Here is a 15,497-nt window from a genome sequence, read left to right on the forward strand (position 1 = left end):
AATCAGTCTAACATGTCTTTCAGTGTAAAACTAGTTTATATATAAAAAAAACATTATCAGTCATATTTAGATGAAGAGTCATTGGACGACATGTTAATTAGGGCTATGCAATTTATCGAAAAATAATCGAAATCGACATTCACAACCTATAATCGCTAATTTTTCCAGGTCAATTTTTTCAATTACTTTCCTTACTGCGTGTGGAGTCACGTGACCCCGCTCTGTTAAGGCTGTTTTATACTTCTGCAGCCACTTCTGATCTCTGGTCAAGTAGGATGATGGATCCATTCTTGAGCCTTACTTTTCCCTACAATGATGAGGATTGGAAGCTGCGCCAGAGATGACTTAAGACGGCATATTTTCCACTACATCAAAGTTATTATTTACATTAAAATATTTGTTTACAGAAGATGCTGGAAATGCACTGTTTAAAATATTATTTACAGTATATGCTAGAGTTATTTTATTTAGAAGAGATGCTGCTGATTTTCTACTTTTAACATGAAAAACATTGAAGATTATTTATTTTTCTTTCCAAAAGTATGTTATTTATTTTCACTTTTTTGAAGATGTTAATAGATTGTTTTAAGCGTTGCAGTGCAGCCCTAAAATATAAATTAATTGTAATTTAAAATTTATAAATAGTTTTCCTAAATGAAAAATATAATGACATTTATTATGATAACTTACACTTTTATTTATTTTAATAATAAATAATCTCTGACCAAAAGCACTAAAAGGCATATAAGCCAAACAGAAAGAAAGCAGAACAATAAAAAAACTGCAAAAACACCACAATAAAAAAATGAACAATAAAATTTTATGATTAAATTGACAAAAATTTAAACAAGGTGTATAAAAATAAGTAACAGAACAAATATGCTTTTTTTACATAAATGTATCTATTGAACTGAATGACAGTGAACTTCACCCATATTTTTTGAATATTTTATTTTATGTTATATATTTTTATCAGAAAAGTCATTTGAAACATGTTTAGTGTTAATGGATGTGCGATTACTTTTGTGAATTTACTTAAATTTGAGAAGTACTTAGATTCATAGGTCAGGGAATGAGTTTCACATTTCCTAAGCAATGAGAAAACAGACAAAAAAGAATATGCATCTAATGATTTCCTTATCTAAAGGCAAGATCTTACAAGATATGGACTTTTAAATGTTTTTTTTTTGTAATGATTTATTTTGCTTGCATTTAATGAATTCTTGCATTTCTTGATCTTCTTCCAGGGCGTTTGGTAGCAGGTCTTATTACTGACTTTCTCCAAGTCTTCAATTTAGACTTCACCCTTGCTGTGTTTCAACCTGAGATTAGCACGGTACGTCAGTGTTAAATATCATGCTGTAATGCATACGTAGTAAGGTTTGAAGTTGTCACTCAGGATTGCGTGTGTGTTTAGCTATATTTGTCTGATTGATTGATTTGAATATGATATACTGCATCCTCTGTGACCTCAATCTTAACCAATGTATCGTACTATGTGTTTTTCAGCTGAATGGACTTGACAGTCGTGAAGTGCTATCTAAAGAGCTTGGCATCTCGGAATCGGAGGTCAATAAAAACTCCCCTCTCCTGCTAGAGCTGGTGAAAAGGGGACGACACAGGGAAAAGACCTCCATTTTCACAGAGGTGACCTTTAATGAGCTGCATTTCAGCCAGTCAGATCAGTCCCCTGCCTTTTTGGGGGTTTATGCAGGAAATTCCTAAAAATGCTCGAATTATAAGGTTTTAAAAGTGCAAAAGTTGAAAAATATTTTGATTAAAGTGCTTTAAACGGCTTGAAAGTAATTGTGTTGTTTTCATTATAATTGACGTGCACATGTGACTTGTTTGATCTGCCTGTGATCTTCCTGCCTTTAATAATGCAGTGGCAGAAGACAAAATGAGAGGAAAATGTTTCATGAGCAAAAAATGCATGAAATTACATTTAAATACGAATTTAAGATTAAAATGACACATTTAGGAAAATAAATGACAGTAAGTGCCATGCTTTGGGCTCATATGCAGTCAAAGTTTTCCCAATTCGTTTGTAAAGTGGCTCTGTGCAGGACTGGATGACAGAAAAGAAAGGGAGTTTCTGATGGTTTCGCTCACCTAAATCTGTTTGCATGATTTGGTTAATATCATCGTATCCAAATACTTTATACATACTATTTCAAAACTCCTCCATCATTTATTGTTTTTAGAAAATAAATAAATAATCTTTTTTTCAGGTAGACCCTTGTAAATTTAAAGTTCAAAATGGCTTAAAACATTTTAATTTGTTTATATTATACTCTATATACCTAAATTGTTAAAACTTGTTTGTTTTAAACTGGTTTATTTATTTAATGTTTTTTTATTATATCTGATATTTGTATATCTTTAAATGATTTCAATGTAGCGTAGGCTATTTTATCTAGATCTATTAAACTGTGTTGAGCCTACAAAAGTGGATATGTAATTTGTAAAGATTTATGTCTTTCTAAAGTGTTCATAGGTGAATACAAATATGATTGTATTTATTATCTCCAAATTAAAAAAAGAAAGAAAGAAACCCAGTCACTCGCACATCTTTTGCCCGGTCTTTCACACACATACCGTATACATGCATCTAAACGTGCACATTTCGTGCACAAACACACCTTTTAAATGTGACAAAAACTCTAGACAATTGAAAATTACTGGCTGCTCTCTCTTTAATGTGGTGTAAAAACTATTATGCGCTATTGAAACATCAATTGTGGATATTGTGTGAAGCACAAAAATGTTTTTTTTTTTCAATGAAAAGGTGGCCTTTGCTGCTTCAGCACTGTGCATAAAGAAATGCGCCTTCTCACTGGCCATATCTGTATACTTGCGGTGGAAGCCGGATTGAAACACACCTTTTACCCACAGCACATAAATGGTTAACTATATGCAACAAACAAAACTTTATTTTTACACAATTTTTATTTATTAAGGATCTGTTTTAAACCTTTTCTTTTTGATGGGTAAAAGTAAAAAAAAAAAAAGGCTGTTGAAATGAATAAATAAAATAAAATCTAACATATAGCATTTTATAAAATGTGATGAAGTTATGTATACTGTATGTATGAAAATATGTAATTTCCATTACTTCTTAAAGTTCTTGAAATGTTCTCAAGTTTGACTTTGTAAAAAAGTGAAGACCCCCTGTGTTTTGATTGAGTGACTTTCTCTTTCTTTGTTGTTTCACAGGGGGATCGGGTGGCTGATAGAACTTTTCCCAAGGTAATTTACCCCGAGTGGCTGGCTCAGGTTCAGTCCATCTGTTATCGATCTAGATCTCTCAGTAACCTGTTTTTTTGTGCACCCACACGTACAGTAAGCACAGGTAGGGTTTATGCACTCTCAGGAGCAGATCAGCTCACACGCTAGTAATTGTGCGTACCGAATTATTTCACATGTGGTTACAGAATAAGATCTTGGCTTGATTCATATCACAGTTTTACCCACACATCACAAACCCCAGGCAAATTATTCAGGTCAGACAAGGGAAGCATGATGTAAATGAACATCTTTAAAGTTGTGCAGCAAAAAAAGGTTTCCTGTTAAATGCTTGCAAAACAAGCTTGTCCTAGTTCTTGACATTTTGTCTTGTTTTGCGGGCTTCTTACGTGCATTTTTTTTAATCAAGCGTTGCATGACTTCAGTTTATTAGCTGATACTTCAGATGCTCTAGTAAAATGGTTTTATGTTGTGATTTTTTGCTATGTATTGAAGTGATCAATGTGACCACCTAAATCCTGTTTTATGTGACAAGTTTATCATAAAATAATACATTTAAATGTATATGTTCAAATGATTAAGGTTTATTCAAATGTATTTCATTATAATATTTAAAACAGATCAGTTAGATTTTTCTACAGTGATAATTTTAATATTTTGGCTTGTGTTTAGGAGTTGTTGCCTCGTCAGATTGCTGAAGCCCGCAAGAAATTTGATAGTCATGACAAGGTAACTATTTGTTTACTTATTTATATTTACTTTATTATTCATACAGTGTATCATATACAGCACAGGTGTCAAATCCAGTTTCTAGAGGGCCGCAGACCTGCACAGTTTAGTTCCAACCATACTTCAACACACTTAAACTGCAGTCACACTGGACTTTTCTCCCCAGAAACTTCCATTCATACGCACGTGAATGTGTCAGACCGGAAACGCAGGTTCGTGTGTCAAGTTTCGCAGATTGCAGCATTGTAAAGTTCAAGCTTGGTGAACTCTGACTTGTTTAATCCCGCATCTTTTCGCAGCACAGTACGACAGAATTTTGCAAGCTCAAACTCTAGTGTGACCGCAGCTTTACCTGTTGGTTTCAAACAAGCTTTAAAGGTGCAGTAGGTGATTGTCTTCAGAAACATTTGTTGTTGTGCTGGTTGAAAGTCTCTTCACATTCCAATAGTAATTATTAAAGTAAATGATCTAAATGTATTTATATGTATTTTTATATTTTGGTTAAGGCATAAAACAAAAAAAATGTTCATCCAATTAAATGGAGTCGGGCCGATATCTCCCATAATTCTGATAAGTAGGTCAAACTGTCTGTCAGCAAATGCAGGTTTGAACAACTGCGCAGCTGTTGCACGCAGCTCCACCGACTCTCCCTATGTTGTTTACCATAAAACTCTAAATATTCGCTCTGAAATAGCATATCAGTTTGGCTTAGTAATAAGTGTAATTCCTGCACGCCACCGGACAAGGCAAGCATTAGTCGCTTTTTACACATGAAAGAGGGTTCTTTTGCTTTCGTCTTTAAGGTGCGCGTGCTCCTGTTACAGGAGGCGTGCCTCTGGACGGCAGGGGAGGGACTGTGATTCAGAGATTTATGCTAAGCTGTTAGCATTGTGGAAGATCACCTACTGCACTTTTATGGATTCAATTAGTTTTATCAGGTATGTTTAATTAGTGTTAAAGCCGGGAACTGGATTTGACACCTGTGATATACAGTATTGTGTTTGTATCAAAATTAATTCATACACACACTTGGCATGGGTTGATAACCGTTTTTTAGATATACCACGGTTAGGAAAAGTCAAGGTTTTAAAACCACCAACATTTTCTGTTATACTATTCCTGTGGTATATGTTATATTACATTTTTTAGGACAACAGTATCTCTAGCAAAAAAGATATCCAAAGATGCCATTTTAAATTGTAAAGAAATCTGTGTTTTTGAAAATAATGAAGACTGCAGAAGTCCATGATTCATTAGAATTATTTAGACTAACACGTTTACTGCTAAATGTTTCTTAAAATAAAAGATATTGTGTTTGAAGGGGAAAAAAATGTTAGTATTTTACCCAGACATTTAAACAGGATATATTTTAGAGCAGTAATCACAATATTATGAAACCAGGATATTTATATCCAAGGTTATCATACCGTCAGAATCATGTACTGGCCCATGCCTGACAACACACACACATACATATACAGAGTTGAAGGTAAAATTAGCCCTCCCTCTAATTTAGTTAGCTTTAGTTTAGTTCGTTAGTTATTTAATTAGCCCAGAATTTTAATTATTTTTCTAATATTTCGCAAGTGTCATTTAATGGTGAGAAAATATTTTTTCAACACGTTTAAACATGAGTTTGAAATTGCTAATTTATTTTGTTTTAAACATCATGATCATACAGAATTTTTAATTTTATTTTTATAATAGCATTTATTTTAGGTTATTTTGCAAGATATAAGTGCAATTCAAAGGCAAATCATTGGACAACAGTGGTTAGTTCTGTAGCCAATAAAAATATTTATTTCTTAATTTCTTAATAATATCGACCCTAAAAAGTATTGAAGGGTTTTTTAAAACAGTATCCTAGGCAAACTAAAAGAAGCAAGACTTTTTGACAAAACAAGGTACATTACATTGCATGTATTCAGGGGATTTCATTAAACACGAGCTAGCAGTAGACAGTAACAAATGAACATAATAAAGTTTGAATAAGAACAATAAATTACATTCATATAAATCAAATCAAATAAAAGATACCCCACCCCGAATTTTTTTTTCTTTTTTAAATATTTCCTTAATGATGTTTAACAGAACAAGGAAATTTCACAGTATTTCCTATTATGTTTTTCTTCTGGAGAAAATCTTATTTGTTTTATTTTGGCTAGAATAAAAGCAGTTTTAAATAAATAATAATAAAAAAAACATTTTAGCATCAAAATTATTAGTCTTTTTTGATAGTCTACCGAACAAACCATCTTCATACAATAACTTGTCTAATTACTCTAACCTGCCTAGTTAACCTAATTATCCTAGTTAAGCCTTTAAATGTCACTTTAAGCTGTTTAGAAGTGTCTTGAAAAATATCTAGTCAAATAATATTCATTCAAGGTTTTCTCATCATGGCAAAGATAAAATAATTCAGTTATTAAAAATAAGTTATTAAACTATTATGTTTAGAAATGTGTTAAATCTGTTCTCTGTTAAACAGAAATTGCGAAAAATAAATGGGGGGTAATAATTATTTTAATATATTATTAAAATAATATTATAAAATTTGATTACAGTTGAAGTCAGAATTATTAGCCCCCCCAAATTATGAGCCCCCTGTTTATTTTTTTTCCAATTTCTATTTAATGGAGTTTTTTTTTTCAACACATTTCCCAGCATAAGAGTTTTGATAGCAAATTTTTTAATAACTGATTTATTTTATCTTTGCCATGATGACAGTACATTGTATTTTACTAGATATTTTTCAAGTTACTAGTATTGAGTTTAAAGTGACATTTAACTAGGCAAGGGTAATTAGGGTTTGGCTAATTAGGCAAGTCCTTGTATAAAAGTAATATGTTTCGTATAGAACATGGAAAAAAAAAAAGGAAAATTATTGCCTAAATAAATAAAACAAATAAGACTTTCTCCAGAAGAAAAAACATATAGGAAATACTGTGGAAATTACCTTGCTCTGCTAAACATCATTTGGGATATAACCAAAGAACTAAAAATTCATAGGAAGGCTAATAATTTTGACTTCAACTCATGTATGTGTGTGTGTGCGTGCATGTATTTATATGGGAATTATAAATAAATGTATGTTTTTTTTTCTTCTTTTTTTTCATGTATGTGTGTGTGTGCGTGCATGTATTTATATGGGTATTATAAATAAATGTATGTTTTTTTTTTGTTCTTTTTTTTTTTTGACAGAACCGAAGTGGTGAGATCAACAGAGATGCGGTCATTGGAATTTTTGCAGATCTTTTCCCCCAGTTCAGCAGGTTTGTTTCAGCATTACAAACTTTGAATGCCATGAACTCTAGGAAATGGCTGACAGTTCTGAAACCCTCATTTATGTAATGACTGAAAATGTACATCTTCCCACATTTTTGGTTTTCTGTTTTGCAATCGCTGGTTGAGCTTCTTGTCATTGTTGCGGTCATGCCATTTCTTAATTAAGAATTGGGGACAGAAATTGTTTATTTATAAAAACCAGAATAAAGGTCTTACGCGGCAAAGATCATTTTGAAAGATCAAGTGATATAATGTGATGTAGGTTTTGCAGTTGTAGTTCAATGACTGCTATTTTTCTCTTTGTTTCTGTCAAAATAAAAAGAAACATGCTGGACTGTTATGTCACAGAGGAACTCCGAGCCAAAGGCAAGGACACAAGCAGTAGTAAGTATATTTAGCAATCATTTGATTGTGTCAGATAGTCTTATAAGTCACTGATAAATAAAGTGAAAATAAATTACCACACTTGCTGATAAGATTTTCCACTTTTTCTGTTCCCAAACATAGCTATAGACTTTCAGGACTTTTTGGGAATGTATAAATGTTTCTTCATACAGTGTCGAAGTGTGGTGAGCAACCTATACATTTTATTTTTTACCAATAAATTTTTTTTATGCAGGTCCAGAATGTGTAATGAGTTTTTTTAATGTCATTTATAGGTTACGAGTGACAATAGTGATGCACTTTACTCCTCGAGTAAAACAACTGAAGATAAAATCATTTTGTCTTCCGCTAGCAAGGTAAACTTGACTTCCTGTCCTGCTTTGTGTTATCTATTACTTACACACTTTCCTCTCACCCTCTGACTAAATTATAATCTCTGATCTTTGTTATATTTCAAATATGAGTTACTTTTTGTCATCATGAAATTGTCTTTCACCTAACAGTATTTTAAAATGCAAAACAAAACCAAACTGCAAGACCACAAAGCCACAGCTGTTTATTTATTTATTTTTTTGAGGATGTATTTGTGCAAAATGTGTTGTTATCAATAGTTTTTCATTCTTTTTTAATTTGATTTTTTTTTTTTCAGCTTTTTAAGTTTAACCCCAGAACATTATTCGTTTTGAGTGTAGAAGATGTATGGTGTAGTAAAAGTTAGCTGTGTGTAATCTGTTGGCATATCTTTGAATCATTGTCAAGATGGTGGGTGATTATACAACTGTAATTTCATGCAATCATTGTAGTTTTTGACTCACAAAAGGAAAAAGGGGTTTTACCAGATTTCATGCACACAGTGAAATGCCAATATAAATCTTCTCAGGTTTCTCTGAATTATACATCATATCCTTTATGCTACATTTCTTTCCCACATACAGTACATTTGCGATTAACTGTATGAAGAGAGAATAGCTATAGACCAGGAGTGCTCAAAAACTAAATATTATTGTGAGCGGTGGGCCGAAGGAAAATATACCAAACTATATTAAATTAAAGTTGCAATGGGTAATTGCCTAATTTATTTCATAATAATTATAAATAAATAAAAAACATTACTTTGAGTTGTATAACCTTATGCAGTATAATTTTTTATAATAAATTATTGCAATAAAACAAGATCACATTTATAACACAGTGGAGTTCAATGCTAAATACACTAGTCAAGCTGAATCTGCTTTTGCCCTTATTTACTCACCAAATTCTCTTTTTAAGCTAAATTGGATTTATTCAAACGATTTACTTTGAAACATTTACTATTAGTTAGCTTTTTTTATAGCTTAACAATAAAACACAAATTTAGATTACAGATAATTTGAAATGACAGTCAACCATCCCTCTCTTCTCAGATGGTATTATGGGCCAAATCAAAGCTTACCAAGGGCCAACTTTGGGCTGCGGGCCATAGTTTTTGCATCTCTGCTATAGACTAATGGGAATATTTAATAAAAAAAATTCCAAATTTCATATTTTTTGTTACATGATAATTATTGACACTTTAATTGCTTGGAAACATTTTCCAAAAAATGAAAAAAGGTAAACTAATAAATCAAAATTATTTATAAATAAATAAATATTTTAAATATTAATTAATTTTTTTAAATAATATTTTAAATTTAAAATATTTTAAATAATTGTGAAATATAAATATTTCACAATTATTTATAAAAAAATAAATAAAACCATGAATAATAAATACTGAAATTAAATATCTTGTAGCGCTTTGAGTTTAAGAAAAGCACATCATAAAATAACGTTTATTATTATTATTATTGATAAAGTCCAACAGATATTTTTCTCAATCGATGTGTTAATGGCAAACCAACAAAAAATGTATAGTGTATAAGGAAAAATTTACTTCTAATAGTTTCTCAGTAATCAGATCCCCTAGTTTTTCATGATTTGTTTGTGATTTAAATTTTTTTTTAAAAATTTTACCATATAAGGTACCCTAATTTGTTCGGTGTGCAATCTGACACAATCACAATGACACAAATTAAAAATTTAATAAAATGTAATAAATATAATAAAATTAAATAAAAATAAAGCTTCTTTATTTTGGTCCCTTGTCAAGACAAGATCTGAAATGGTAGGAATTAAGCTAAAGGAAAGTTGTATAACTCTTATCCACGATCTTGGGCTACGTTCACACTGCTGGCAAATGTGGCCCGAATCTGATTTTTTTGCCCATATGCGACTCAGGCAATGACAGTGTGAACAGCCCAAACCGCATGTAATCTGATCTTTTCAGGTCAGATCTGTGTCTAATTTAAAACTACATATGAAAGTGTCACAGATCTGACCTGAAAAGTTGTTTATTTGCAATGCAGTCGCAGTAGTTATGTTGGATTTTTTTGTGACTTTTACAAAATCTTTGCGCAACATGCGTCATCATTCTGTGCTGCAAACATCATCTAGTCCTCAGCAGCATAGTAGAATAGCATACATGGCAATTACTTTACCTCAGAAAGTTAGTTGTTCGCTTTGTAAAAGATTTTGTAGGCAAAACTGGTGTTTGTTTACGAATGAGACACAGGTTGATCGCGAAGCTGAAGAGCGTGTTGTGGATATGGGATCTGCGTCCAAAGGAGGAAGAACTTGAGAACTCCAGGAGAAAAAAGTGCAGGTGCTCGAGCAAAATTTAAAATTTTGCAAAAAATTACTGCAAATGGAGATAAAACATCTCCGCCTTCACAGTTCAGTCTGCAGCTGCTCAATAACCCTTGATGAGTTCACTACACCGGTGGTCAGAGCACCCCGTGTCGCGGTTGTCCTAAATCACAAGCAATCAGTGTTTTCAATCACAAGTAACTTATTTTAGATTTAAAATGGCGAAATACACACTAGTAGTAGCAGAACAACCCTTTACAGTTTATGAAATACACCATGGTTGTCTGTGAAAAGGGCAATAATCATATAAGCATGATCTGGCAACCTGCTTACTTCATACAGTATCACGTGTACATAATTAGACATTTTGTGCTATCCGTAATTGTACTTTTGCGCATGCGGGTCAGTTTAGGACCATGATTTGTTCATACTGCAAATCTGATATTAACCACATTTATAAGAGCAGTGTGAACAGCCATGCAAAATCAGATCTGAGAAAAAAAATCAGATTTGAGCACTAAGCCTCGCAGTGTGAACGTAACTTTACTTTCTCTCTCCCAGATCTCATTCCCTGGATCACCAGACATCATGTATCTCACACATAGGACATGCATTAGGGCGTCCTCACTGTAATACACATAAAACATGGATTGCCATAAAACGTGTCCATGGCAGGAATGTGTTTTCTCCCGGTAACTGCAATGAAAGTGTTAAGCGAAATCATTTATCGATTTGACGCACATCATAATACCAGCCAAACATGTAAAGCACAAATAATGTCTTTCAATCTGGTCACGTCCAGCGGCCGTCATCCTTGAACCAATCTCCATTATTGTAAGCTGCTTGCTTTTCTGTCTGTTCCCGTGCTCCCGTGTTTGTTAGATGTTTGCTCCTACTTTCTTTTGCAGTCTGAAGCGCGTCAAACTCACAAAAGCCCATTTCACACCACAGAATGCCCCCCTTGCCACCTTCTTGGTTGGTTTGTGTTCACACAGTCTTTTTTCCTTCTGGAGCACGGTACGCTTGCGTCATCGAGCTGCTGTTTTGTTTATGGCTGTTGCTAGGTGACAGTCACGAAAGCAAAGCACCAAAATGGAAAGACTTTCGCACATCCTGGTCAATTTGCTTTTACTGAATCTTTTAAATTCGGACATACAGAAAGCAACTCGCGTCCATCTGCAGCAAAAATATAAACATTCAGAAAATCACACAGTGTCTGCAGAAGCTGTTTTTAGAGGAGACAAGCAGACATCACTGTGTATCACTGTGTTTACCCTGGCTTAGTCCTGCTTTATGTTATGAAAACGATAGTTTGTTGTACAGTTGACGGTTCTTCCGTTATTTGGTACGATTGCATTCACATCAGAAGTGAACTGTACCAGAGTTCGCATGAACCGTACCTCAGACCACCTCTTTTAGGTGGACTCGGGTACAGTTCACGGGTGAAAGCATTCTAAGAATTTTGCAGAATTGTAAAAATGTGTGACTTTTTTTTTTGTTTGTTTAGGGATTCAGCGATTGCAGAATCGCGAAAAACTAGGGGTCTGAGTAATACAGTACTAATATTACACTGGTCATTGAAATTTCATGAAGTAGATAGAGACCTGTCACAATAATCAATATATTGACTTATCGCACAACAGATGGACATGACCTCAATCATTATTTTTAATGAAATATATATTGCCCATACAAAACCAATTCTAGACACATGTTAGTTGATCGTGAAACCTATCTCTCTGTTGGAGGTGTCATTGTCAGTATGGTTAAAAAACACTAGTGTTTATTATAAATTACAGTACTATATTTTCATTGTTGCCTAAAGAAAATCTGAAAATCTGTAACTTTTCTAGTTTTTTCTACCTTAAATTTTTTTGTTAACATTTATTATTAGTATTATTTATTTGTTTATGATATTTTTTCCTTTTCTAATTCCAGTGCCTAATTATTAAGGTGACCATAATTTAATTAAGTAATTGTAAGAACAAAAATATCACGTGTCATTTGGTAGTGTACTAGGTCTTTAATGGTCTTTAAATCACAATAATATTGTTTATTGCAACAAATTTCTGTGCTATTTATAATACCACAAAAAAAAAATAGACATCGTGACAGGCTCTAAGTAGATATTAGTCTATGTGTCATAGAAATATTTGCATGCTCTTTTTTTGCGTATAGTCATTTATTTCTGTATGAATTGCTACAACAGTTATTCCCCTTTTTTGTTTTGCATATGCGTTTGTTTGTTTTTCCACTCGTCCATGTTTGTGTTTGATTTAGTCAGGGTATTATGTCATTGTCGTAAAAAGGAAGCTGATGGCTGTATTCTGGTGCTCAGATACCCAGGTTTAAAGGATTTGTTAAGCACAGTTCAGCGCAGGAAGAGAAGGCTGACCCAAAGGTAAAGCACATGTGCGTCGATTCGGATACAGGAGCTTTTGATCAGCTCAACCATGTGGCTCAGAAATTAGTAATGTGTCTGTGTATATTCGGCTTTAAAATGGTGAAGGAATTATCACGTTCAAAATTAAGAGTTGTGCTTCTTCTTATACTGTTATCGCATGCTAGTCATCACGGTTCAGAACCAAATTACTGCTAGTCAAGATGGAGATAAAAGAATTATATTATGTCTAATGGTGCTAAATTAGCCCATGGTTGAATTGGAACCATCTTAGCACTTGATGTAGTACACTGGCTGTGGCAGAGCAGATTGAATCTAATGCACATTACAAATGAGATCAGTGGTTTTCACAAAGCTTTTAGTGCAAAGGCACTTACCGGGCATCATCCATTATTTTGAAAATATATCAACATGTCAATACTTACTAACAAGTTGCTTCTTATAACTTAATCAAATTCAGCATGTCATCTAACCACCTGCTCTCGGATGTGTACACTAATATTGAAACATATCATCTCAAGTAAAAAACCTTTTGTCCTGTAATTTTGTTTTGTTAGTTGGCTGAATGACGCAGCATTTTTCTCAGAATGTGGGCCGCTTTCAGAATGGTCATTTCAACAACCCACTGTTCTTGTAACTTAAGTCAGATGGTCGTTTCTTTTAATCGTTTAATCTTCTGCTGCAGGAAGTCCCAGACAAATGCAGTTTACTTGAGAAAGACATGTTTTAAAACCACTCGGGTTAAAAGGGCACTCACTTTTCTTTGTTTCTTTTTCATTTATTTATTTAAATTTTTTTTACATGTTGTCACTATACTCTTATTCACAACACTTAATTTAAAATAGGCTGCTGTTGGTTCCAACCTGATCACACCAGCAATAGCTTTCAGGGTTCCCACTGGTCATGGAATTTTTGAAGTATCATGGCATTTTAAAAGGTCTAATCCAGACATTAAAAGTCAGGGTATTTTATATATTTTGGTTCATGTCATGGAATATCAGGGATTTTTAGTTGTTATTTTAAATAACTTGAATTTATCATGACATGAACTTTCTATACTGTGTTTTTATCATGTATATCAGGGGTGTCAAACTTAGTTCCTGAAGGGCCGTAGCGCTACACAGTTCCAATCCTGCTTCAACACGCTTGCCTGAAGGTTTCAAACAAGCCTAAGGGACTCGATTAGTATGATTATGTGTGTTTTAACTATAGTTGTAATTAAAGCTGCGGTCACACAGGATCTTTATCTCCATAGACTTCCATTCACAAGTGAATGCGTAAGACCAGAAACGCAAGTTCGTGTGACAAGGTTCAGTTTGTTGCGTTGCAAAGTTCAAGTTTGTTGAACTATGACCTGCGAAATCGCACCACTTGACTGCATGAGACCAATGAAGGATCAAAACATGACCTCTCTGGACAGAAATTTAAAATTTGAACCGACTGCAAATGCTTTTTTAAATTTCTAATCATCTTGTTTAAACCCCTTCCCTTTTCACAGCGCTGTACGACAGTATTTCACATGCTCAAACTCTAGTGTGACCACAGCTTAAACTGTGCAGCCCTTTGACACCTGAGAGTTTGACACCTGTGATGTATATCATATTTTCATGGTTTGACTGTTGTTCACTACTATTTTATTCCTTGTTCACTTATCAACCAGAAATCAAATGCAGCCATCAGGCTGTACCAGTTAAAATACTGTCTGTAACTGATTTTCGTCTTTTAACCAAACCCACCAGTTTTTTGTGGAAGAAAAATCTGATTATTGTGACTAAAAATGTCTTTGCGGCAACCTTTTTTAATTTGCAGCAATATTTACAGCATTTCTTGTGTCGGTGAAGATACACTCAAATTCACACTTCTTCATTACTTTTTTGACTTCTTCAAGAACCATTGGTCTTTGTAATTTATATCAAGTAAACACTGAGAGAAACAAAGAAAGAAAGTACCCATATAAAGCCTACCACATCCTATTTGATGCATGAATTACGCTAAATATAAATTTAGCCTTTTTCAAATAGTCTTCGATAATATAAGGACGAGTATAAAGTAGGTTTACACCTAAAGAGAATCTCATCGGTATACTGTATCTGGTAACTCAAAAGAGTGTGTATTTGAATATAATGTTTAATTGAATATAATTTCAATTTAAACAATGCAGGTAGTGTAAAGCAATTTGAACAGTGTCATGGCAGGCCAAAATCTGCAGCTTAAAGTGGGAACCCTGAACTTAGCCACAGCACACAATGCTCAGCGTTCATGTTGATTTTATCAAGTTAAATGTGTCGCTTATTTGAGAATGTTGATTAAGTTGTGACTGCCACAGGCTGGAGACAGAAGACCTGGTGAATTGTTGGGGTCTCCGAAGATCAGAGGGTCTGTTCAAGTGTCTGAAGGGTCAGAGGAGGAATCAGGACTGGGTGATGGGAAAAACCTCCCCACCCCACTCAAACGAGCACTTGAATTTGGACTGGAAGATGAGGAAGAGGAAGGAGACTCGTTCTTCGATGATCCTCTTCCTAAACCGCAGAAAACCTATGGCTGGTAAGCATATCTTGCGAAGCAGACATGATTGGTCGTTCATGGCTTCTGCTGTGGGTTGTTCTATTTGACAGTGCCAGTGGTCATTTTAATTATAAGTTGGGGATTAAAAGCCTGTTATCACTGAGAATTCTAACAGTAATTATTATTATTAAAGTCTACACTAATTATATTAACATCCACACCAATGCACAAGAACATTTTTTATGATGAGTGCATTATAGTTAGGACTGCACGATATTGGAAA

At 33.6% G+C, this 15,497-nt stretch overlaps 1 protein-coding gene across 17 annotated transcripts in view; it reads left to right on the forward strand.

Annotated features, from left to right (window-relative positions):
- The window catches only part of cep43 (centrosomal protein 43), a 31,173-nt gene that overhangs the window by 2,473 nt on the left and 13,203 nt on the right, over window positions 1–15,497 (forward strand). For 8 of the 17 annotated variants that reach the window (XM_087296572.1, XM_087296573.1, XM_087296575.1 and 5 more), the window contains exons 4-13: window positions 1,248–1,336; window positions 1,510–1,647; window positions 3,217–3,249; window positions 3,919–3,975; window positions 7,177–7,247; window positions 7,583–7,644; window positions 7,768–7,829; window positions 7,920–8,000; window positions 12,647–12,709; window positions 15,036–15,253. In XM_087296572.1, coding sequence (XP_087152698.1) covers window positions 1,248–1,336; window positions 1,510–1,647; window positions 3,217–3,249; window positions 3,919–3,975; window positions 7,177–7,247; window positions 7,583–7,644; window positions 7,768–7,829; window positions 7,920–8,000; window positions 12,647–12,709; window positions 15,036–15,253 — 874 coding nt within the window. 17 annotated transcript variants of the gene reach the window in all.

Source organism: Danio rerio, chromosome 20 (assembly GCF_052040795.2).
Source record: "Danio rerio strain M-AB ecotype USA chromosome 20, GRCz13ab, whole genome shotgun sequence".
NCBI lineage: Eukaryota > Metazoa > Chordata > Actinopteri > Cypriniformes > Danionidae > Danio > Danio rerio.